The 24917-nt window shown below is 43.1% G+C and overlaps 1 protein-coding gene across 2 annotated transcripts; it reads left to right on the top strand.

The window, feature by feature from the left end:
• The first annotated feature begins 660 nt into the window (after nt 1-660).
• On the top strand, nt 661-10649 carry Nolc1 (nucleolar and coiled-body phosphoprotein 1). 2 transcript variants are annotated; one of them, XM_076923162.1, is made up of 13 exons: nt 661-883; nt 3851-3906; nt 4020-4165; nt 4274-4404; nt 5047-5212; nt 7444-7556; nt 7667-7802; nt 8413-8541; nt 8706-8816; nt 8928-9551; nt 9670-9780; nt 9934-10022; nt 10187-10649. In XM_076923162.1, the coding sequence occupies exons 1-13, from the start codon at nt 764-766 to the stop codon at nt 10343-10345; spliced, it is 2091 nt and encodes a 696-aa protein (XP_076779277.1). In that variant the 5' UTR covers nt 661-763; the 3' UTR covers nt 10346-10649. The 2 variants fall into 2 exon arrangements, with proteins under 2 accessions (XP_076779277.1, XP_076779267.1); XM_076923152.1 differs by having other exon boundaries at nt 683-883; nt 4023-4165.
• Nucleotides 10650-24917: the final 14268 nt, after the last annotated feature.

Consider the following 24917-nt stretch of genomic DNA (forward strand, 5'->3'; position numbering starts at 1 on the left):
AAAGGTGTTCACAGAAGTGCATCTCTATTGCTTCCTGATCTGGACAATAGCTGATACTGGAGTTTTCAGAATTCAGTGTGACTTCTGACTTAAGGAAGAAAAGATTGTTGAGTCACCTGATCTTTTCCCTGGGATGGTCCCTCTGTTTGAATTGTGTATGGGAGGGATAACTGTCTTGTAACCTAATTATGGCTGACAGGCAATGTGTGGCACTAACACCCTTGTCACCACAACTTTTAAGATCCTCAGATTTAAGTCTGGTGGTTTCCTGAAGAACCTCACTTTAGGATGGAAGGAAACAATTGTCGGTGGGAATTTGAGCAGTAGGTGAAACCTCTAGAAAGGAGAAAGAGACTCGAACTCTACAGTCCATTTCTTATTGTGGGGTCTGAGTAGCAGACGGGGCTTGGAAAACTACAGTAGAAAAAACTCCATTCAGCAAAGGTAATGCGCGGGAAGTTGCAAGTTTTCCCGCCTCGAACGGGAGCGTGACCCCTGACGTAGACGCTCCGCCTCCTTAGTGGGCGGCGCGTGGACTCTGTCCGATACAGGATAACGACGCGAGTGAGACCGGAAGGAACTTACAGATTTCGCCTGTATCTTGCCTCTTGGGCGGAGGGAGCGCTGCCTCCTGGGGGCTACTCTTCCGCCGTACGCCGCGCGACGTGATGACGACACTGGTCCCGCCCTCTACTCTGGTAGTGCTCCGGAGTTCCTAAGTCGTGCCGCGTGCGCAACGGTAGTGACGCGTTTGACCCAGAGTATGGCGGATACCGGCTTGCGCCGCGTGGTTCCCAGCGACCTTTATCCCCTTGTGCTCGGCTTTCTGCGAGATAACCAACTCTCGGAGGTGGCCACTAAATTTGCAAAAGCAACAGGCGCTGTGAGTCCTTGGTTTGGTCTGCGGTCCAGGGTGGGACGATTATCTCTCCAAGATAATCTAGGCCTTGGCAGGTTTAGAAGTCAAGGAGGCGAGTTCTTGGGGTCTGTCAGTTCAATGTCTGCGAAGCCTCTCTGCCGATCTTCCCAAGGCTTGAGGTCTCGGTATCTCCTTCCACCATGTCTGACTAGGTAGCTCCGAGTCTTACGGCTTTTACTTGGTGAGTCTTGCAGCGGTGGCAGGCGTGGGTCCCTCGTGACCCAGGACATGTGGCGATAGATCCCTCCGGGAGCATTGGGTTAGCGGTGCCTGGTTCTTCTGTACTTTTTGTTGGACTTAACACTTGGTTGCAGTTTTACCTGAGACTCAAAGATAAATTGTTAGCAATGAAGGCTAGGATTCTATTTGCTTATACATTTACTTATTTAAAAAAAAAAAAAAAACGAGTGCAGGGATAAACCGCGTAGTAAGGAAAGCTAGGATTTCATTATTTGCTTATTTTTACAAAAGAAAAAGAATGAATGAGTGCAGGGATAGGTTGCTATCAGTGTACTGTAGGAGGAGTGAGCATCCTACCCTGTCAGGTTGGCACTGAACTTGGAGCTTCAGGTAGTGATATAAACAAAGGTAGCCTTAGGCTGGCCTCTGCAAGATGTATGGTCCCGGCAGCCTTTTGTTTGTAGTCCTCGTGTAGTAGAGGATGGATGGAGCTTCAGTTCCTCATGCCTCAGCCTCCTCATGCTAATGCATGCCTGAACATCTGATTTACAGAATTTGGTTTTGGTTTTCAAAACAGGAGTTCTGTGTGTAGCCCTGGCTGCCCTGCAACTCACTTTGTAGACTGGCCTTGAACTCAGCTCTGCCTCCCTCTGCCTACTAAGTGCTGGGGATTAAAGGTGTGTATCACCATGCTCAGCCCAATTTACAGCTTTTGAGTGACTTAAGATTCACTAAGAGAAAAATACACAAAGCAGCAATCCCATTGTAGGCACAGGGAACCATGGGATGAGTGACAGCTGTTATGTGAGAGCAAAATAAAGTGAAGGAGTGTGAAATGTTTAGTCTGCATTTTAGGAAAAGCTGTACTGGGGGCTGGAGAGATGGCTCAGTGGTTAAGAGCACTGACTGCTCTTCCAGAGGTCCTGAGTTCAATTCCCAGCAAACCACATGGTGGCTCAGAACCATCTGTAATGGGATCTGATGCCCTCTTCTGAAGACAGCTACAGCATACTCACATAAGATAAACAGATCTTTAAAGAAAAGCTGTGGTGTTCTTGGAAACACCTTGAAAGACTGTAGACCTGTGGTCTTTACAGTGATGATACTATGACTGAAAATTTAGGTTTCTGCTTTATTTTTATTTTTGAGAATGTCTCATAGTGTTACCCTGGCTAGCCTGCAACTCACTATGCAGACCAGACAGGCCTCACAGAGATGCCCCTGCCTCTGATTCTTAAGTGTTGGTATTAAAGAAGGCTACACCACCACACCTCTCTGGTCCCACCCCCTCCCCTTCTGTGGGCATTCCCTGACCTGGAACTTGGTTGGCAGGCCTTGGCCTTGTGATCCTCCTGCATTTGGATCCTGGGAATCTTGGATTACAGGCCACCAGACCTTTTGAGGCTGTTTCTTTGTAGCAAAATCAGGGGATTTTTGCTGCAAAAGGAAAGGATGAGATCAGTCTGATAATAAGGGAGTTCTTTCCGACAGGGCAGCCTGGTATGTGATCTGGTAACAAATGCCCACCCCTAGCCCCATGTGCTCTTCACTGATGGACCATCTTCCAGTGCCCTGTACTCTTCTTCCCTCCCTCCCCTCTCTCCCTTTTTTCTTCTTTTTTTGTTTTGTTTTTCGAGATAGGGTTTCTCTGTGTAGTCCTGGAACTCACTCTGTAGACCAGGCTGGCCTTGAACTCAGAAATCCACCTGCCTCTGCCTCCCAAGTGCTGGGATTAAAGGTGTACGCCACTACTGCCCTGCTCTCCCTTCTTAAGACAGGGTCTCCATATGTAGTTATGGCTGTCCTGGAACTCACTGTGTAGACCAAGCTGACTTAAACTCAGATCTACTTGTCTCTCTTTCCCACATGCTAGAATTAAAGGCATGTGCCACCATACCTGCTGTCTTCTGTTTGCTTATAATTTATGTATTCCCATTTGCACATTGGTGTTTTTGCCTGCAGGTATATCTGTGAGGGCCTTGAGTTCTGGAGTTCAGTTAGTAGAGAACTGCCATGTGGCTGCTGGGACTTGAACCTGGGACCTCTGGAAGAGCCGTCAGTGCTCCTAACCACTGGGCCATCTCTAGCCCTGCCTTTCTGACTTTTAAAAGTCAATTAATTACAAAAAAAAGTTAATAGTTAGAATTATGAGGTCAGAGGTGTCAGAACCCCCCTGATCTGGAGTTAACAGGTAGTTTTGAGTCTCCTGATGCGGCTGCTGGTGAATGCAGTCAGTCCTCTGGAAGAGCAGCGTGTTCTAACGACAGCTAGCTCTCCAGCCCCTCAGTCAGTCAGTCCTCTGGAAGAGCAGCATGTTCTAACGACCTAGCCAGCTCTCCAGCCCTTTAGTCAATAATACTCTATTATTACTTGCTGAAACCTTTCTAAGACTTTGAAAAGTATGGACAGGCATAGGGATAGATACACTATAAAGTTTTCATGCTCAGAGTTGGGTGATAGGTAAGCAGAATATTTTTCTCCTAATTTATACAAGTAGGAAAAGTCTTAAGAAGATGTAACATTCATTTCGAATTGAGTAGGTAGGTAACATAACTTTTGAGACAAGGTCTCTTTACATAAACCTGGCAGTCCTGGAACTCTGTTTAGTCCAGGTGGGCCTTGAACTCACTGGTCTGCCAGCCTCTGTCTTCCAAGTGCTGGGACCATGCCTGGCTGACAAATTACTTTTGATCAAGGAGATCTGACCCAGAGAAGCATAACACTTCCTTGACCAAGCCTCTTTTCTTATAGACACAGCAGGACGCCAATGCCTCTTCCCTCTTGGACATCTATAGCTTCTGGCTCAAGTAAGCTTCCTCGTTGTTGCCCTTGGGCTGTTTTCTCCCACTAGGTGGGCTGGGCTGTGTTCCTTGGTTTGAGAAGGTTATGATCCCTCAGAAGTCAGCCTAATCTACATCAGCAGGTCCACCAAAGCCCCAAAGGTGAAATTACAGACAAATGGACCAGTGACCAAGAAAGCTAAGAAAGAGACTTCATCCAGTGAGAGCAGTGAGGATAGCAGTGAGGAAGAGGACAAAGCCCAAGGACCTCCCACACAGAAGGCTGGTGAGGCTGTGTTGAGTGGTGGGGTTGGGAGGGGGGCTCCAGAGAGCATGCCTGGCACCTGCCTGGAGGGCGTATTCTCATGGGTACCTACCTATACTTTCTACTCAGCCACACCTGCCAAGCAAGCCAGCGTGCCTCAGCGTGCTGGGAAGGCACCCGCCAAAGCTTCAGAGAGCAGTAGTAGCGAAGAATCCAGTGATGAAGAGGAGGAAGAGGACAAAAAGAAAAAGCCTGTCCAGGTTTGTAGCCTTGGTGGTAAGGAGGGCCTCAGAGGAATTTGGAAATGAAGAAACTAAATGGGGCATCTAGATGGTCGAAGCTGCCATATTGAATAAATGATGCTGAAGTCTGGGATGATGGGATCCAAGTGTGGACCGGGTTGGTTCTCCTCCTCTCCCAGGGACTTGGTGCTCTCCGGGGATCCTGTGTGGGCCCCGAGAATACAAGGTTTGCTGAGAGCTGTTGACAGGATTGTGTCCAGAACTGTTTTATCAGGCGGTTGAGCTCTTGTTTTCCACTGTTTGAATATTCAGATATTGTATCGTTGAGTTTTTCTTGCCCTTTCAGTGGGCTCCTAAAAAAATAAAGGTTCCAGGCCAGCCTGGTCTACAGAGCAAGTTCTAGGACAGCCAAGGCTACAGAGAACTCTATCTCAAAAAGAAAACAAAAAACCCAAAAAATAAATGCATCTTCTTGTCTTTTGAGCGCTCGGGCTTTTGTTTATTGTCCGCATGTGTGTTTTGTTTGTTTGAGACAGAGTTTCTCTATGTAGCTCTGGCTGTCCTGGAACTTTTGTGTGGAGCAGGCTGGCCTTGAACTCCCAGAGTTCTTTTCCTCCCATGTGTTGGGATTACAGCCACTTGCCACCATCTTTGTTTTAGCCGAAAGCTGTTAAGCCCCAAGCCAAGGCAGTCAGACCTCCTCTGAAGAAGGCGGAGAGCTCTGAGTCAGAGTCTGACTCAAGTTCAGAGGATGAAGCATCCCAGACCCAGAAGCCAAAGACAGCTGTGGCAGCTAAAGCTCAGACTAAAGCCCCAGCCAAACAAGGTATTTCTGTTTGTGGGAGGGGAGCGTGGGCCCAGTGTGCAATGGTATGTTGCTGAGCTACAGATGTTCATAACTTCCCTTTAGCCAGGCCTAAGACAGGAGAATTAAAAAAATAGGGCTGGGATTTGTTATTGTTTGTTCGTTTGGGAGAGACAGGGTTTCGAGAGACAGGGTTTCGTTCTGTAGTCTTTGGCTGTCCTGGATCTCCCAGGCTAGCCTCAAACTCAGAGATCCACCCACCTCTGCACAAATGCCTTTGCCTCCCACCTGGTGGGATTAAAAGTGTTTGTGCGCCACCACGCCCTGCTAAGCCTGGGAAATTTCTCCAGATCCTGTTTCAAAGTTTTTGGGGTAAAAATAAGGCTATGGATATACATGCTTGCTTAGCATGTCTGAGGTCTCAACACTGCACACATGTGCACATCCAGGCACCATGAGTGCATGCCTGTGATCCTTGCAGTCACAGTGTGATTGCTGTCAATTTAGGCCAGCTCAGTCCATTCAGCAAGCTCCAGGGCACTCAAAGAGGGGGAAAAAAAATCAGAAACATAATTAACAAAACTTTATGGCTAGGGCCAGTATGTAAGAGAAGCAAGATTTTTTTCCCCCCAAGAAAAACTTTTTTTAAGGTTTACATTCTGCTTAGCAGTTCACACGACCCTTGAACAGATTGGTCCTGAGTCAAAGTGCCGAGATGCAAATAAATTCAAGGTCTACAATCTCAGACTCTGAATTCCTGGGAGAAAGATGTATTACTTTAAAAAGAACTTCTTTTGGCTGGGTGTAATGGGGCATGCCTTTAATTTCTTTACCTGAGAGACAGAATCACAGCTCTAAATAAATAATGCTAATTCTCTTTCTCTTGAGTCCAAGACAGCTGGAGGTATGTAATGAGACCATATTTCAAAAACAAACAAACCTTTTATTTTCCTTTTTTTTTTTTTTTTTTTTTTTTTTTTTTTTTTTTTTTTTTTTTTTTTTTTTTTGGTGGAGCTTGAGAGATGGTTAAGAGTATTCAGCACTCTTCTGAAGGTCCTGAGTTCAATTCTCAGCACCCACATGGGATCTCAACTGTTGGATGCTTTCTTCTGGTGTGGAGACGTACATGTAAACAAAATAGCCATGTATATAAAATACATAAATAAGTCTAGTAAATAAACACAGTGCATTTTATCTGTAAAGTGTGTATTTACTCGTACATTCCAGTGCCCCATATGTATGCAGGTGACTTCAGAGGGCTAAAGGGGTATGTGATGTGGGTGCTGGGAACTGAACTTGTGTTCACTTGTTACTTGTTCGAAGAGCAGTAAATATTCATAGCTCCTGAGCCATTTCTCTAGCCCCTTAATTTTTATTTTATTATTTATTTTTTTAATCTTTAATTTTTTTGTTTGTTTGAAACAGGGTCCTTGTTTTTGTTTTTTCCTTTTTGGTCAGGTTTTTGATACAGGGTTTCTCTGTGTAGCCCTGGCTGTCCTGGAACTAGCTCCGTATACCAGGCTGGCTCAGAGAGCCACCTGCCTCTGCCTCCTGAGTGCTGCTTTAAAGCCGTGCCCCAACGCTCTCGGCTAATTTGATTTTTGATTGAGGCTCTAAAAACCCAGGCCGGGCTTGAACTCAGTCCTCTTGCCTCTGCCAAGGGTATATGTATCATACATACTTACTTGCTTGTTGGGTAAGGTCAGGTCTCACGCTAGTCCAGTGGCCTAGAACTGGTGATTCTCCTGCCTCAGGTTCTGGAGTGCTGGGATTAATAGACATTTCTTAGCTTAGCATACTTGTATGCACCTAAGCTCAACCTAGGGTTAGACCTCCAAACCCAGCAGACACACAGGGTTTAGTATGTGATAAGTATTGCATTGCCTTTTAGGCACACAGCCCACGTGTGCTCTCTGTTGCTGGCACAACCACTTTTCCTCCTGTGCTTTCATTCTACACAACTGAGCTGTTTCGTCCTTCTGACAGATAGATTGCACAGAAAGTCTTGAGAGACGGGCATTTCGATGGCTTATTATTTTGTGGGTGAATCTGCGTACTCACAGCATGCACATAGCAGAGCTTAGAGAACAACTGGAGAGAGCTGGTTCTCCCCTAATACTGTATGACATCCTTTACCTGCTGAGCCATTCCATTAGCCTTGAAATTAGAGAGACTCTTTAAGTCCCATGGTAGCCAACAGGACATTGTTTTGAAGTTTTCCCAACTTGTTTAATACTGCTTTTGTTTCTTAGGTACACCAGCAAAAGTACAGACTAAAGTAGCCAATGGCAAAGCAGCCAACAGCAGCAGCAGCAGCAGCAGCGATGACTCAGAGGAAGAGAAGAAGGCAGTCGTACCTCCCAAGGTTAGGGTTGTAACTCTATAGCAAGGATGACATTAAGGACAACAGGGTGTGCGTGTCAGGATGGTTTGGGAAGGTGTTTTCCTCTAATGTTAATTTTCTCTCCAATGAAGAATGCACCTAAAAAGCAAGTCATGGCCAAGGCACCAGTGAAAGTAACTGCCACCCCTACCCAAAAGAGTTCTAGCAGTGAAGATTCTTCCAGTGAAGAGGAAGAGGAACAGAAAAAACCCATGAAGAAAAAAGCAGGTGATTGGACAGGGCATCAATGTCCATAAACCAAGTCCTAGTGCATAGTGACTAGCCTCTTCCATAAAGGGACCCAAAAAGGCAGAGAGAAGCCGCACTGCCTCATGTAACAAAGTGACCCACTGTTGGAAATGGCTTACTAATCCAGCCCACATTCTGCAGGAAATGACTAAGCCCTGTTTTAGATTGACAGATTCAAAGAATTTAAGTACTTATTTTCTTTTCTGATGCTAGAAATTAAATCCACAGCTTTGTGCATACTAGGCAGGTTTTGAACTTAGGAGATATATCCTCAGTCCTGTGCATATTTTTCTGTTACTCAGAGGCATGGTCTTACTGTGTAGCTCTAACTGTCTGGGAACTTACTTTGTACACTTGGCTGGGCTTGAATTCAAACATTTGTATGCTCCTGCCTCCCAAGAGCTGGGATTAAAGGGGTATATCACCCTCAGACCTATTTTATTTTATTGCCTATTTAAAATATCTTCCCTCTGTAGCCTATGGCCTCAAATTCACAGCAGTCTTCCTATTCAGCCTTATGAGTGTCAGAATTACAGGCATGAACCGCAACGCCTCCCAAGTGCATGCTTCAAAACTATGTTTTAAACAGGTCCCTACAGTTCAGTTCCACCACCTTCTGTTCCTTTACCAAAGAAGTCCCCGGGAGCCCAGCCTCTGAAGAAGGCTGCTGCACAGACACAGCCTGCAGACAGCAGTGAGGACAGCAGTGATGAGTCTGGTGAGGCCCAGGGAAGGGTGAGGAAAGGAGAGAAGCAAGCGCTGTGCCTGTGTTTTGACTGGAGAGAGAAGGCTAGGATACTGTGTGCACTGTCACACTTTCCTAGTGCTCTCCTGCTTGGCTTGCAATTCTAGGCCCATCCTAATGTCACAATTTCTCTCCAGATTCAAGTTCTGAGGAAGAGAAAAAAACGCCAGCAAAGACAGTTGTCTCCAAGACACCTGCCAAACCAGCTCCAGTGAAGAAGAAAGCAGAGAGCTCATCAGACAGCTCAGGTAATGCTGCCCAGACCCTTGGGCTAGTGGGATACTCACTGCCTTGGACTCCTGTTACAGGGCTCCCTGAATGTGATTTGGGGAGCTGTTCATTCTGTCTCTTCTCTCCAGATTCTGACAGTTCTGAGGATGAAGCTCTTGCCAAGCCAGTCAGTACCACCAAGAGTCCCTTAAGCAGCAAGCCAGCTGTCACTCCCAAGCCATCTGCAGCAAAGGCAGTGGCAACTCCTAAGCCACCTGCAGGCAGCGGCCAGAAACCTCAGAGCAGGAAGGCTGACAGCAGCTCCAGTGAGGAGGAGAGCAGCTCCAGCGAGGAGGAAGAGGCCGCCAAGAAAAGTGTGACAACCCCCAAGGCCAAGGTGACCACTAAAGCAACACCCGCCAAACAGGCTCCTCAGGCTGGCGGGGACAGCAGCTCGGACTCAGACAGTTCCAGCAGTGAAGAGGAGGAGAAGACACCTAAGCCCCCAGCTAAGAAGAAGGCAGCAGGTGAAGTCGTTCCTAAACCGGCCCCTGTGAAGAAAGCAGCAGCCGAGAGCAGCAGCAGCAGCAGCAGCAGCTCCTCCGAAGATTCCAGTGAAGAAGAGAAAAGGCCCAAGGGCAAGGCTACTCCTAAATCCCAGGCAAGCAAGGCCAATGGCCCTCCAGCTTCTCAGAATGGAAAAGTAGGCAAGGAAAGTGTGGAGGAAGAGGAGGAAGAAACAGAAGAGAAGAAGGCAGCTGAGACCAAGCCAGGCATGTATCTGTAGAGTTTGTCCTGTAATACTGGAATGTACTGAGGGAGGGAGGCAGACTGAGTTCTGGTGGCAGGTTCCCAGGAGGCCTGGCTCCTGAGTCTGGCTTTGTTTTGTAGGTTCAGGCAAGAAACGGAAGCAGAGTGAGACAGCAGATGAAGCAGCAACTCCTCAAGCTAAGAAAGTTAAGCTCCAGACCCCCAATACGTTTCCAAAAAGGAAGAAGGCACGTTGTCCCACATTATCTCAGATCCCAGCCCTGTAAACCATAGATGCTCGGGACCGTTTCATGGCTCAGTCTGGCCTGAGACCATGTGCTTTTAAGGAGAACTGTTAAGTCACCAATTTAATGTTACTTTATTCTTTATTTTTTCTCTAGGGAGAAAAAAGGGCATCTTCTCCTTTCCGAAGGGTCAGGGAGGAGGAGATTGAGGTGGACTCTCGAGTAGCAGACAATTCCTTTGATGCCAAGGTGAGGGCTCTTTGCCACTTGTGGGATCTGGGAGGGAAGGGCAGCTGTTGGTTCAGGTTTCTGGGACCTTATGGATTAAGACTGTTTTGAAGGGGCAGTGGAGGAAGAAGGCGACGGGCTGTTGGATTGTCTTCTCTGTAATAACTTCATTATTTATTTACCAGCGAGGTGCAGCTGGAGACTGGGGTGAGCGAGCCAATCAGGTTCTGAAGTTCACCAAAGGCAAGTCCTTCCGGCATGAAAAAACAAAGAAGAAGCGAGGCAGCTACCGAGGAGGCTCCATCTCTGTCCAGGTCAATTCGGTCAAGTTTGACAGCGAGTGACCTGTGGTCATCTTTGGCAAAGGAAGGGTGATGCTGGGAGCCCGCTGCTCACCCCCGATGGATCCAGAAACTCAGTGTTGTTAGGAGTGTGGCAAGGACTGTGGAGCAGGCCCCAAGGCAGTCCCGGCTGTAGGCCTCAGGCTCCTGCTTCTGCACTGGCTTGGTTTTGAGCATTGATTGTCAAGGACAAAAAGGATTTTTTTTTTTTTTTAAAGAAATCTATTTGGTTGTGAATTGCCTTCCTGTTCTGTAGGTCTTCATACTGAGAAATTTGTATATTTTATATTAAATCATGTCATACTGATTTGTGTTGTGATTTTCAGAGATGAGTTCCACAGATTAAAATCTTAGCTATTGCCTAAGGCAAAGCAGAATGTCATATAATAATCTTTCCTACTGGAGGATTCTATTTATTTGAGTGCACAGACCCACATTTGATCTCTCCTTCCCTTAAGTGGTACTGACGTAAGTCTTGTGATGTCTGCTAAGCGTGCCCTGTGCTCATCTTCTTCCATTGGGGCCTGACAAACTGAAGCTTCCAGAAGCCAGCATGGATCTGCCAACTTTGGGGAATAAAACTACAGTTCTTAGTACAGAATCCTACTAAATTGACAGGCAGGATTCTCTCTCTCTCTCTCTCTTTTTTTTTTTTTTTTTTTTTTTTTTTTGGTTTTTCAAGACAGGGTTTCTCTGTGTAGCCCTGGCTGTCCTGGAACTCACTCTGTAGACCAGGCTGGCCTCGAACTCAGAAATCCACCTGCCTCTGCCTCCCAAGTGCTGGGATTAAAGGCGTGTGCCACCGAGGCCCGGCAGTCAGGCAGGATTCTCGAGTGTGAGTGTCGTTTTGTTCTCAGTAGCTGTTACTGGTACGTGTTTACAGTACGTTTTAATTTTGAAGTAAGCTTTTCTGACATTGAGAGGCATTTGCAACAACTTGACTGTTACCTGACTGTTGTCTTTTAAGTTCCTGAATGTATTTGATTCTTTTTTTAACATCATCAAGAACAGAATGGTAAGTTCCCACATGGTTGAGTCATGGTCAAGGAAGTGGAACTGACAGCCCCTGAGCCTTGGTATGAAGTAGGTACATCCTGGGCCTCCTGGTAAGGAGGAGGAGATAGAACAGTGAGGTTGAGAGGGGTCTGAGCAGGACCATTCTGTCTTGAAGTTGGTACATGGGCGTAATTATGTCCTGTTTAAGTTGGTCCCCTGAACTATTAGTACCTTAACCATGACGATACTGATGCAGACTAGCCAGAGGCTGGGAGGCAGAGCTGGCTGAGACCAAGTGTGATCTCCATCGCTGCAGGAAGTGAATGAGCAGAGAGATTCCTGGGCCAAGGGAGTGGATTGTGAAGCTGTAGGATGCAACCAACTCAGACAGTGAGGGAAGAGCACCCTGGCTGGCCTGTGAGAGCAGACACCAGGTTTCACTTATGAAAAATGAAGGTGCCACAGCAGCTTCCCATTTGGTTTCCATGGTCACCTGGTAACGTGCAAAAGCTAGCTAGCTGGCTATGGCAGCTCCTTGCGGATATCTGCATGGTCAAAGCTCTGTTTTATAAAATAAAATGAATGGCTCATGGTATGTTAAGAGTTGTATTTTTGTGTGTGTAAGGCCTCAAAGCTTTGCATAAGTAGGGGGCTGGGGCTGAGACCTGTTTGAGTTCACTATAGAGGCCCTCAGTTTGCCAGTTCTCAACCAGACCTTCAGTACTTCTGGCCTCAAAACTCCCCACCCAACTCCCTTTTTTATCTTTTTGTATTTTAAAGATGGTATCTGCCATACTTAGCTCTTTTTCAGGTTTTTGTTGAGCTAATGACCTGTAAGCCAAAACTAGCTCTGCTACTTGTGCTTGCATCATCTAGAGGCTAAAAAATGATTTTTACATTAAATGCCTTATTTTAGCCAGGTGTTGGTGGCCCATGCCTCGAATCCCAGCACTTGGGGGAGGCAGAGGCAGGAGGATCTCTGAGTTCAGAGGCCAGTCTATTCTACAGAGTCTACAGACAAGAGTTTGTCTGTATAGTCTTGGCTGTCCTGGAACTTACTCTGTATGTAGACCAGGCTGCCCTTGAATTCAAGATACCTGCCTCCTGAGTGCTGGAACTAAAGGCTTGCACCTGCACCATGTAGCACATCTTTTCTTAAAGTACCTTCTTAAAATTATTTGGGTTGGATAGCTTAGCAGTTAAAAGCACTTGCTGCTTTCAAAGAGCGCCTGAGTTCAGTTTCCAGCACCCACATCCATAACTCCAGTTTCAGAGAATCCGGTGTCCTCTTCCAACTTTGGGCATAGATCACATGTGTGTATAAACATACATTCAGGCAAACTTTAAAGTTAACGTGTGTGTTGGGGAAGCCACACAGCACGCTGTGGTCAGAGGACAGTCTTAGGAGTCAGGTTTCTTCACCAGGTGGATTCTCGTTAATACACTCAGGACCTCAGAGTCAGTGGCAAAGTGTTTTTTAGCCCTACTTTTTAAAGACAGGATCTCATGTAACCCAGGCCCCAAACTCACTGTGGAGCTGACCGTGAACTGATTTTCCTGGTTGCTGCAACCTGCCAGGCTTTTTATGTAGTGCTGGAGATCAAAGCCAAGACCTCATGAATGGTAGGGCAATACTCCGCCAACTGAGTCACATTGTGAGTCCTGATACAATAAAACTCTACAAGTGCTAGGAAACAAGACTTCTAAAGGTTTAATTTTCACAATTCCAACCCTCTGAAGAACCTGTTTTAACGTCTGCAGTTACTGAAGAGGCCAGGAGGTGGCGCTCTTACCCACCGCATAAGAAGCCTATTCCTGTGAGCTTTTAAATATAGATGTAAGACAGACACTCGGTTGAGGCTCTCTAGTTCTGGAGGGTATTGAAAGGAGACCTCAGCTCTGTGTGGTCACCTGATACCTGAAAGTCAACTACAAGCAATATGGCTTGTAGAAGCCAGGGCTTTCATGGAACCCTGTGGCCCATCCAAGTAAAGATACAAAGAGGGAATACTGATTGTCTTTAGTGGCTGGGCAAAAATAATGTTTTAAGTGAGATTGTCTAGAGAGTTTTAGATACATAGATCTATCTCTAGCCCCCAGAACAATTTTTTTCTTAATGTTTGTATAGATGCATATGTATGTGGAGACCAGAATCAACTTCAGCTGCCATTCTTTAGGTTCTGTCCACCTTTATTTTCAGGACAGAGTCTTACACTTAACCCGAATCTCACTGATTGGGCCAGGCTGGCTAGCCAGCAAGCCTCAGGGATGTATTTCAAGTGCATGCTACTGTACTTTGACAGGTATAGACCAGGCTGGCCTTTAACTCAAACATAATCTGCTTCTTCCTAGTTTTCAGAGTACTGGGATAAGTGTATGTGGCATCACATCCAGCAAAAACTGCTTTTTGAGACAATGTCTCTCTAGACTCTAGAGAATATGGTATTCCTAGAAGAGAACAAACAGGTTCTGGTTTCTATGAGCCACAAAGACATCCATGGTGTTGTAGCCACTTCAGAAAGGGCAAACATTGGTCTAAGGATTGTCAGTCTAAGAGAGATGTATGAGGTACCCTCTCAACATCAGGAAACAAACTAAGGGGCCTGTCCACTCGAGGCCCTGCAGCAAACGGTAAGTGCCAGTTTCCTTTGGTCAACCAGGTCATACCAAGCAGGCAAGAAAATCAAAACTGAGTATTTTTGATTTTATACATGCTACAGAAGGAAGTGCAGCTTTGGACCTGGCCACGGACACCTCTCTTACGTTATTCCCAAAAGTTGAATGTTACAAGTTAACTACTGGTGTTTATGATCATTTACACTCATAGACAGTGGGAGTAATCTTGGGAAGTGGATTAACTTCTCAAGGATTTAATGTACATCCAGGTGTAGTAGATGGGGATAGTAAGGAAGAAATAAAAATTATGGCATATGTGGAAAAGGAGATGCAAATTAATGCAGGGGATTGAATTGTTCAACTGTTCTTTCCTTACATCAAGAGCAAGGCCACGCTGGGCGGTGGTGGTGCATGCCTTTAATCCCAGCACTTGGGAGGCAGAGGCAGGCGGATTTCTGAGTTTGAGGCCAGCCTGGTCTACAGAGTGAGTTCCAGGACAGCCATGGCTACACAGAGAAACCCTGTCTCGAAAAACCAAAAAAAAAAAAAAAAAAAAGAGCAAGGCCACTCCAATAGAAAGGACAGGGAGTACTGGAAAACATGAGTCCTGGCAAACAGTGGTTAATGATCAGAGACCCAAATTAACGTTATAGATGAGTGGTATTGGCATAGAAGATTTGGTGGATATAGGAGCTGATGTTAGTATACTTTCCCAAAATTCTCGGAATCCAGATTTGCCAATTACACACAATTTATAGGTATTGGTAAATTATCATGAATAAGACATAGTGTCTGATGGATTACCTGTGTGGAATCAGAAGGACAAACAGAAGTTGAGACCTAATGTGGCTAATATACCCATAAACTTATAGGGGAGGGATCTTTTGCAATTCTCCTGGGGAAGGTATTGATATGGGTGATCAAAAACCACCACAATCTGTGCCCGTTATCCAAACACAGGACATCTCAGGGATTGAGTTTCCAAATTTATAAGAGGAGCCCCTGCTGGCAGACCAACATCCTTACTCTAAAGTGGTTATCAAATGAGCCTGTCTTGCAAGTGCAGTGCCCCCCTTCCAAATGTAGACACTTGAAAACTAGTACAAGAGAAGCTGGAGGCTCAACATATAGAAGAGTCCGCCATATCTCATGGTATTCCACGGAATTCCCCTGTGTTTGTTTTAAAAAAGAAAGCAGGAAAATGAAGGATGATAACTGATTTAAGAGCATAAGGTAATTCAACCAATGGGTCCTTTATAGCCTGGACTTCCTTTACCATTGTTGTTACCTAGATCATGGCCTAGTATAATAATTGATTCAAAAGATTGCTTTTTCACCCTTGCATGAGCAAGATAGGGAAAGGTTTGCTTTCTCAGTATCTACTTTGAATAATAGTCACCCACTAAAGAGATACCACTGGGAGGTGCTTCCACAGGGAATGTTAAATAGTCCAGCTTTATGTCAGCATCTTGTGCAACAGCCACTAGATATTCTCTCTATCATTTATCATTACATGGATGACATTCTGTTGGCTGATTCTGACAAAGATGTTTTAGAAAATATGTTTAAGGTAACACAGGGAATTCTGGGGGTTACAGATTGCTCCAGAAAAAAAATACAAAGAGGAGATTCACTTAGTTCCTTCTTCTTGAACTTCATGTGGACTGTGAGTTGTATCTTGGGTATTCCGAGCTTTTGGGCTAATATCCACTTATCAGTGAGTACATATACCATATGTGTTCTTTTGTGACTGGGTTGCCTCACTCAGGATGATAATTTCTAGTTCCATTCATTTCATGAATTTGTTGGGGTTTTTTTGTTTTGTTTTGTTTTGTTTTTGTTTTTTCCAAGACAGGGTTTCTCAGTGTAGTTCTGGCTGTCCTGGAACTCACTCTGTAGACCAGGGTGGCCTCGAACTCAGAAATCCACCTGCCTCTGCCTCCCAAGTGCTGGGATCAAAGGCGTGTGCCACCATTGCCCGGTGAATTCGTTGTTTTTAAAAGCTGAGTAGTACTCAATTGTGTAAATGTACCACATTTTCTGTATCCATTCCTCTGTTGAAGGACATCTGGGTTCTTTCCAGTTTCTGGCTATTGTAAATAAGGCTGCTCAGGTAATGCTATGTCCAGTTTTCTGAGGAACCACCAGACTGATTTCCAGAGGGGTTGTACCAGTTTGCAATCCCGCCAACAATGGAGGAGTGTTCCTCTTTCTCCACATCCTCGACAGCATCTGCTGTCACCTGAGTTTTTGATCTTAGCCATTCTGACTGGTGTGAGTTGGAATCTCATGGTTGTTTTGATTTGCATTTCCCTGATTTCTAAGGATATTGAACATTTCTTTAGGTGCTTCTCAGCCATTTGATATTCCTCTGTTGAGAATTCTTCGTTTAGCTCTGTACCCCCCCCCTTTTTTTTTTGTTTGTTTTGTTTTGTTTTTTTCAAGACAGGGTTTCTCTGTGTAGTCTTGGCTGTCCTGGAACTGTAGACCAGGCTGGCCTCGAACTCAGAAATCTGCCTGCCTCTGCCTCCCAAGTGCTGGGATTAAAGGCGTGTGCCACCACCGCCCGGCCTTCTGTACCCATTTTTAATAGGGTTATTTGATTCTCTGGAGTCTAACTTCTTGAGTTCTTTGTATATATTAGATATTAGCCCTCTATTGGATGTAGGATTGGTAAAAATCTTTTTCCAGTCTGTTCATTGCTGTTTTGTCCTATTGACAGTGTCCTTTGCCTTACAGAAGCTTTGTAATTTTATGAGGTCCCATTTTCTATTGTTGATCTTAGAGCATAAGCCACTGGTCCTCTGCTCAGGGGATTTTCCCCTGTGCCCATGTGTTCAAGGCTCTTCCCCAGTTTCTCTTCTATTAATTTCAGTGTACCTGGTTTTATGTGAAGGTCTTTGATCCTCTTTGTACAAAGAGATAAGAATGAATCGATTTGAGTTCTTCTACATGCTGACCGCCAGTTGAACCAGCATCATTTGTTGAAAATGCTGTCTTTTTTCCACTAGATAGTTGTTTCAGCCCGAGCTGCCCCACACTTAGGGTCCAAAATTTTCCAGACTCCTCTGCTGCTCTGGTCCAAGGGTCAGGGTCTAGCAAGAGAGAGAGAGTGAGGGAAGAAGTGAAAGAGACTCGAAGAATGGAGACAAACCAGGGTGTGTAGTCAAGTCTCATTTACTGTCTCCCATAGACTATATTCACACCTATTGACACTATTACAAGGAAATCCTGGGTATTTATAAGCACAAGCACGAGAACATAAATGAAGACATTTTACCACGTGCACCATGCAGCTGGGGTCACTAAACAGCAAAACAAGCTATGTGGGATACACAAGATGTTTGTCAGAGTGTGCTCAGCTGTTGTAGGCTGTTGAAAAACAAGTCTCTATCATCAGGGTATATGGCTCGAGATGGCTGCAAAGCTGATAGCTTTCTAGCTGATTTCTGCTAAAAGTCAGCTCCTAACAGATGGTTTTAGCTCCTTTGTCAAAGATCAAGTAACCATAGGTGTGTGGGTTCATTTCTGGGTCTTCAATTTTATTCCATTGATCTTCCTGCCTGTTTCTGTACCAATACCATACAGGTTTTTTTTTCTCCTACTATTGCTCCATAATACATAATACATAATACATAATACATAATACATAAAGCTTGAGGCCAGGGATGGTGATTCCCTTATTGTTGAAAATAGTTTTTGCTATCCTGGTTTTTTTTTTTGTTATTCCAAATGAATTTGCAAATTGCTCTTTCTAACTCTATGAAGAATTGAGTTGGAATTTTGATGGGGATTGCATTGAATCTGTAGATTGTTTTCAGGAAGATGGCCATTTTTATTATATTAATCCTGCCAATCCATGAGCGTGGGAGATCTTTCCATCTGAAATCTTCAATTTCTTTCTTCAGAGACTTGAAGTTCTTGTCATACAGATCTGTCACTTGCTTGGTTAGATTCACACCAAGGTATTTTTATATTATTTGTGACTATTGTGAAGGGTGTTGTTTCCCTAATTTCTTTCTCAGCCTCTTTATCCTTTGAGTAGAGGAAGGCTACTGATTTGTTTGAGTTAATTTTATATCCAGCTACTTTGTTGAAGTTGTTTATCAGGTTTAGGAGTTCTCTGGTGGAAGTTTTAGGGTCACTTAAGTATACTATCATATCATCTGCATATAGTGAAATTTTGACTTCTTCCTTTCCTATTTGTATCCCTTTGACCTCCTTTTGTTGTCTAATTGCTCTGGCTAGGAATTCCAGTAGTATATTGAATAGATAGGGAGAGAGTGGGCAGCCTTGTCTTATCCCTGATTTTAGTGGGATTGCTTCAAGTTTCTCTCTATTTAGTTTGATGTTGGCTACTGGTGTATATTGCTTTTACTGTGTTTAGGTATGGGCCTTGAAGCTGGGCAGTAGTGGCACATGCCTTTAATCTCAGCACTTGGAAGGAAGAGGCAGGTGGATTTCTAAGTTAGAGGCCAGCCTGGTTTACAGAGTGAGTTCAAGGACAGCCAGGGCTATACAGAGAAATCCTGTCTCGAAAAACAAAACAAAATAAAACAAACAAACAAACAAACACACAACCAACAACAACAACAAAAGTATGGGCCTTGAATTTCTGATCTTTCCAAGACTTTGTGCCATGAAGGGGTGTTGAATTTTGTCAAATGTTTTCTCAGCATCTAATGAGATGATCATGTAGTGTTTGTTTGTTTGTTGTTGTTGTTGTTGTTGTTGTTTTTTAGTTTGTTTGGGCTGGAGAGATGGCTCAGTGGTTAAGAGCACTGACTGCTCCTCCAGAGGTTCTGAGTTCAATTCCCAGCAGCCACATGGTGGCTCACAACCATCTGTAATGGGATCTGATGCCCTCTTCTGGTGTGCCTGAGGACAACTACAGTGTACTCACATACATAAAATAAGTAATTCTAAAAAAAAAAAAAAAAAAAAAAAAAAAGAGTTTGTTTATATAGTGGATCATGTTGATGGATTTCTGTATATTGAACCATCCCTGCATCCCTGGGATAAAGCCTACTTGATCATAATGGATGGTTGTTTTGATGTGTTCTTGGATTCTGTTTTCGAGAATTTTATTAAGTATTTTTGCATGGATAACCATAAGTGAAGTTGGTCTGAAGTTTTCTTTGTTGTGTCTTTGTGTGGTTTAGGTATAAGCATAATTGTAGCTTCATAGAACAAATTGGGTAGTGTTCCTTTTGTTTCTATTTTGTGGAATAGTTTGAAGAGAATTGGTATTAGGTCTTTTTTGAAGGTCTAACAGAATTCTGCACTAAAGTCATCTGGTCCTGGGCTTTTTTTGGTTGGAAGACTTTTAATGACTGCTGCTATTTCTTTAGGGGTTTTGAAACTGTTTAGATGGTTTATCTGATCCTTATTTAACTTTGGTACCTTATATCTGTCTAGAAAATTGTCCATTTCACCCAGATTTTCCAGTTTTGTTGAGTATAGGCTTTTGTAGTAGGATCTGATGATTTTTTAAAAATTTCCTTGGTTTCTGTTGTTATGTCTCTTTTCAGTTCTGATTTTATTAATTTTTTGGATGCTGTCTCTGTGCCCTCTGGTTAGTCTGGCTAAGGGTTTATCTATCTTGTTGATTTCTCAAAGAATCAGCTCCTGGTTTTGTTGATAATTTGTGTAGTTCTTTTTGTTTCTACTTGGTTGATTTCAGCCCTGAGTTTGATTATTTCCTTCCTTCTCCTCTTGGGAGTATTGGCTTCTTTTTGTTCTAGAGCTTTCAGGTGTGCTGTCAAGCTGCTACTGTATGCTCTCTCCAGTTTCTTTTTGGAGGCACTTAAGAGCTATGCGTTTTCCTCTTAGCACTGCTTTCATTGTGTCCCATAAGTTTTGGTATGATGTGCATTCATTTTCATTAAATTCTAAAAAGTCTTTAATTTCTTTCTTTATTTCTTTCTTGACCAAGTCATCATTGAGTAGAGTATTGTTCAGCTTCCATGTGTATGTGGGCTTTCTATTGTTTTTGTTGTTATTGACTACCAGCCTTAGTCCGTGGTGATCTGATAGGATGCATGGGATTATTTCAATCTTCTTGTATCTGTTGAGATCTGTTTTATGTCCATTTATATGGTCAATTTTGGAGAAGGTATCATGAGGTGCTGAGAAGAAGGTATATTCTTTTGTTTTAGGATGAAATGTTCTATAGATATCTTTTAAATCCACTTGATTCATAATTTCTGTTCGTTTCACTGTGTCTCTGTTTAGTTTCTGTTTCCATGACCTGTCCATTGCTGAGAGTGGAGTGTTGAAGTCTCCCACTATTATTTTGTGAGGTGCAATGTGTGCTTTGAGCTTTAGTAAAGGTTTTTTTTTTTTTTTTTTTTGAATGTGGGTGCTCTTGTGTTTGGAGCATAGATAGATTTGAGAATTCATCTTGGTCGATTTTTCCTTTGATGAGTATGAAGTTTCCTTCCTTATTGTTTTTGATAACTTTTGGTTGAAACTTGATTTTATTCGATATTAGAATGGCTACTCCAGATTGTTTCTTGGGACCATTTGCTTGGAAAAAATTTTTTCCAGCCTTTTACTCTGATGTGGTGTCTGTTTTTGTCACTGAGATGCATTTCCTGTATGCATCAAAATGCTGGATCCTGTTTACGTATCCAGTCTGTTAATCTATGTCTTTATTGGGGAATTGAGTCCATTGATGTTAAGAGATATTAAGGAAAAGCTACTGCTGCTTCCTGTTATCTTTGTTGTTAGAGGTGGAATTATGTTTGTGTGGCTGTCTTCTTTTGGGTTTGTTGAAAGAAGATTGCTTTCTTGCTTTTTCTAGGTTGTAGTTTCCCTCCTTGTTTTGGAGTTTTACATCTTTTTTTGGTTTTTTTTGTTTGTTTTTGTTTTTTTGTTTGTTTGTTTGTTTTTTGCTGAATTTGTGGAAAGATATTATGAAAATTTGTTGTTTTTTTTTTTTTTTTATGGAATTCTTGGTTTCTCTATGTTAATTAAGAGTTTTGCTGAGTATAGTAGCCTGGGCTGGCATTTGTGATCTCTTAAGGTCTGTATGACATCTGCCCAGGATCTTCTGGCTTTTATAGTTTCTGGTGAGAAGTCTGGTGTAATTCTAATAGGTCTGCCTTTATAAAATGTTGCTTGACCTTTTCCCCTTACTGCTTTTAATATTCTTTCTTTGTTTAGTGCATTTGATATTTTGATTATTATGTAACAAGAGGAATTTCTTTTCTGGTCTAGTCTATTTGGAGTTCTTCTGTAGGCTTCTTGTATGTTTATGGGCATCTCTTTCTTTAGGTTAGAGAAGTTTTCTTCTATAATTTTGTTGAAGATATTTACTAGCCCTTTAACTTGGGAGTCTTCACCCTCATCTATACCTATTATCCTTAGGTTTGGTCTTCTCATTGTGTCCTGGATTTCCTGGATGTTTTGGGTTAGGAGCTTTTTGCATTTTGCATTTTCTTTGACTGTTGCGCCAATGTTTTCTATGGTATCCTCTGCACCTGAGATTCTCTCTTCTATCTCTTGTATTCTGTTGGTGATGCTTGCATCTGTGACTCCTGATCTCTTTCCTATGTTTTCTATCTCCTGGGTTGTCTTCCTTTGTGATTTCTTTATTGTTTCTATTTTCATTTTTAGATCCTGGATGGTTTTGCTCAATTCCTTCACCTGCTTGGTTGTGTTTTTCTGTAATTCTTTAAGGGATTTGTGTGTGTGTTTCCTCTTTAAGGGCTACTACCTATTTACCTGTGCTCTCCTGTATTTCTTTCTTTCTTTCTTTCTTTCTTTTTTTTTTTTGGTTTTCGAGACAGAGTTTCTCTGTGTAGCCCGGGCTGTCCTGGAACTCACTCTGTAGACCAGGCTGGCCTTGAACTCAGAAATCCGCCTTCCTCTGCCTCCCAAGTGCTGGGATTAAAGGCGTGTGCCACCACCGCCCGGCTCTCCTGTATTTCTTTAAGGGAGTTATTTATGTCCTTCTTAAAGTCCTCTATCATCATCATGAGAAGTGATTTTAAATCCAAATCTTGCTTTTCTGGTGTGATGGGGTGTCCAGGACTTGTGGTGGGAGAACTGGGTTCTGATGATGTCAGGTAGTCTTGGTTTCTGTTGCTTATGTTTTTGCGCTTGCCTTTCACCATCTGGTTATCTCTAGTGCTACCTGCCCTCGATGTCTCTGGTTCGAGCCTGTCCTTCCTGTGATCCTGGTTGTATCAGAACTCCTCAGAGTTGAGCTGTTTCTGGGATCCTGAGATTCTGGGATCCTGTAATCCTGAGATCCTGTGTGTGTCAGAGCTCCTGGGAGTCAAGCTGCCTCTGGGATCCTGAAATCCTGGTGTGATCAAGCTCCTGAGATCCTGTGATCCTGGGAGTCGAGCTTCCTCTGAGTGTTGTGGGACTGGGTATGGCGCCAACGCCCAAGGTCTGCTCAGAGCACCGGCTCAGTGTAATACCTCTTATAAATGCTGAGATTATGTCATTATGGGTGATCAATGAAGATTGGCAAAGAGCTCATAGTAACTACTTGGGTGAAATTAATAACAAATATTCAAAAGGCAAAAATATATAAAAAGAACTCATTGTATTCTTCCACATATTATAAAGAGAACACCAGTCCCAGAGGCCAGCATTCTATACAGATGCAAACAAGATAGGGATGGCAGGTTATAAGTCAGATAAAATAAGCAAGGTGATTAAAAGTCTATATACATTGGTTCAAAAATCATAAGTGTATGCAATCCTTGTGGTATTATTAGATTATCCTGAATATCTTAACATAATTTCTGATTCTTTGTATGCAGAAGGAGTTGTTTTGCATATAGAGACTGTTGAATTTGTTCATGATATCTTAGAATTAACTTTGTTATTTATACAATTGTAGCAGGACATCAGAAGTAGAAACCATTCATTATATTATTCATATTCGGTCTCATACAGGTTTGTTTGGTCCACTAGCTCAAGGAAATGAGGAAATTGACCAATTACTAATAGGACATGTGTTAGAAGCCTCAAAATTTCATGAGAAACATCATATTAATGGGAAAGGTTTAAAGAAAAAAATTTCCATCACTTGGTATCAAGCCAAAGAAATAATAAAAAAAAAAATCCTATATGTTCTCTATACAACCAAACTCCATTACCTGCTGAAAGTGGCCCTAGGGCTACCAATAGAAATACCATCTGACACATGGACATTTTCCATTTTGCAGAATTTGGAAAACACCATGTCATTGACACATACTCAGGGTTTCAGTGGGCAACTGCTTTACATTCTGAAAGGCTGACTGGGTAATTACACATTTATTGGAAATAATGGCAATTATAAGGATACCTGCACAAATTAAAACTGACAATGCTCCCACATATGTATCCAATAAGATGAAGCAATCTTTGCATATTACAATATAAAGCAGGTTACTGGTATACCACACAATCTCACAGGACAAGAAGTTATAGAAACAGCTAATCGTACCTTAAAAAGAGATGCTTATTAAACAAAAAGGGAGAGTGAAAGCCCCCAGGGACAGACTACACAATGCTTTGTTAACTCTCAGTTTTCTTACTGCTGGTGAAAAAGGAACAACAGCAGCTGAGAGACACTGGGTTCTCAAAAAATCGAGGAACTGGGCCAGACAATATATTGTAAGGATGTGTTGACATTAGAATGGAAACTTGCAATAGTTTTAAGATGGAGATGTGGTTATGCATATGTATCTACAGGGAATGAAAAAATATGGTTACCAGTGCCTGCCACCCACAAGACTCTGCCAATCTTTCACACTGTCTCCGCAAGGCTTGGGCCATCCATGTGGGCCCAGTAGAAAAACAAGACTCTACTGCTTAAACATTAACCAACAGCTTTATAAGTTTGGTAACATTCAATAACAATATGCCCATACAAAGAGAGTTGTTTCTCAATTAGATAACATAAGTAAAAGTTGTTACCCACGACAGCTCTCCATACCTGCATGGCTCTCCATCTACATCTCTGCTCTCCCTAGCTCCTCCTCTTCTTTTTCCTCTCCTCACTCTTCCTCTTCCTCTTCTTACTCCTTCTTTGGGAGACGTGCAGATCCCTCATTGGCTCAAATCTTTCATCCAATTGTCATACTCGGTTTTCAAGCCATGCGCAGGCGCATTCTCAAGTAAAGCTTCCGTGAAGAACCAGGAAGCAGAAGCCTGCGCCATCTTTTAATGGCGAATGCGGCTCCTCACAACTCCTCCCACCTTAGCTCCTCCTACAGTTACCAACAAAACATAAAAATTAGATCTGATCAGGGAAAACCTCTTATCACCTGAGACATGAATGTCTTCACAAAGCAAACAGCCCAGGTGATTCACTCTCACAGACTGTCTCAGTTACTGATTTCTTCAAAATAATGTAAAATGTGTGCGAATCAACTTTAGTAAGACTAGCCCGAGAGACTGATCACACAGAGACTTGACAGACAACACAGAGACTGGACAGACAAAACACTGGATAATGCAGAAACTGGGCAAAACATGCTAGCTTTAAAAAAAAAAAAAACAACTAACCATTTCCCCGCCTCGAGCCCCAAAACGGGAATTCTTTGTCCCAGTTCAGCAGAAAGCAAAGATAGATGAGAAGACCGTCATTCCGATCCCTTAAGTTAGGGTGGTGGTTTTGGTCGATTGATGTGTTATGGTTGTTATCATCTAGGGTGGTAGGTTGTTTTGCTTAATGATTATATATTGATAGAAATTTCAGGTTGTTTTGTTAGGCTATTGTTTGACTATAATGTATATAAGCTGCTTGTTTAAGGTGTGATGTAAAGTTCTAGTTTTATGGTTCTAATAACTGTTTCTATTGTGTGTAAATTGCTATTAGAGGAAAAAGGAGGGTATTTTTGTTTTTTGTGTTTAACCAGAAAGGTGGATATGAAATGGAAATTTTTTGTTTCTTTGGAGACTTTATTGTGTCATGTGATATTTTTCTGGAAACTGTCTTATGAGGGTGTTTCTG

The sequence above is a fragment of the Arvicanthis niloticus genome, chromosome 1, assembly GCF_011762505.2.
Source record: "Arvicanthis niloticus isolate mArvNil1 chromosome 1, mArvNil1.pat.X, whole genome shotgun sequence".
Taxonomy (NCBI): Eukaryota; Metazoa; Chordata; class Mammalia; order Rodentia; family Muridae; genus Arvicanthis; species Arvicanthis niloticus.

Coding starts and splice junctions, on each gene's coding strand:
- Nolc1 (XM_076923162.1), top strand. CDS start 764: ATGGCGGATACCGGCTTGCGCCGCGTGGTTCCCAGCGACCTTTATCCC. Junction 7,803..8,412: donor ACCCATGAAGAAAAAAGCAG/GTGATTGGACAG, acceptor TGTTTTAAACAG/GTCCCTACAGTTCAGTTCCA. Junction 9,781..9,933: donor TCCAAAAAGGAAGAAGGCAC/GTTGTCCCACAT, acceptor TTCTCTAGGGAG/AAAAAAGGGCATCTTCTCCT.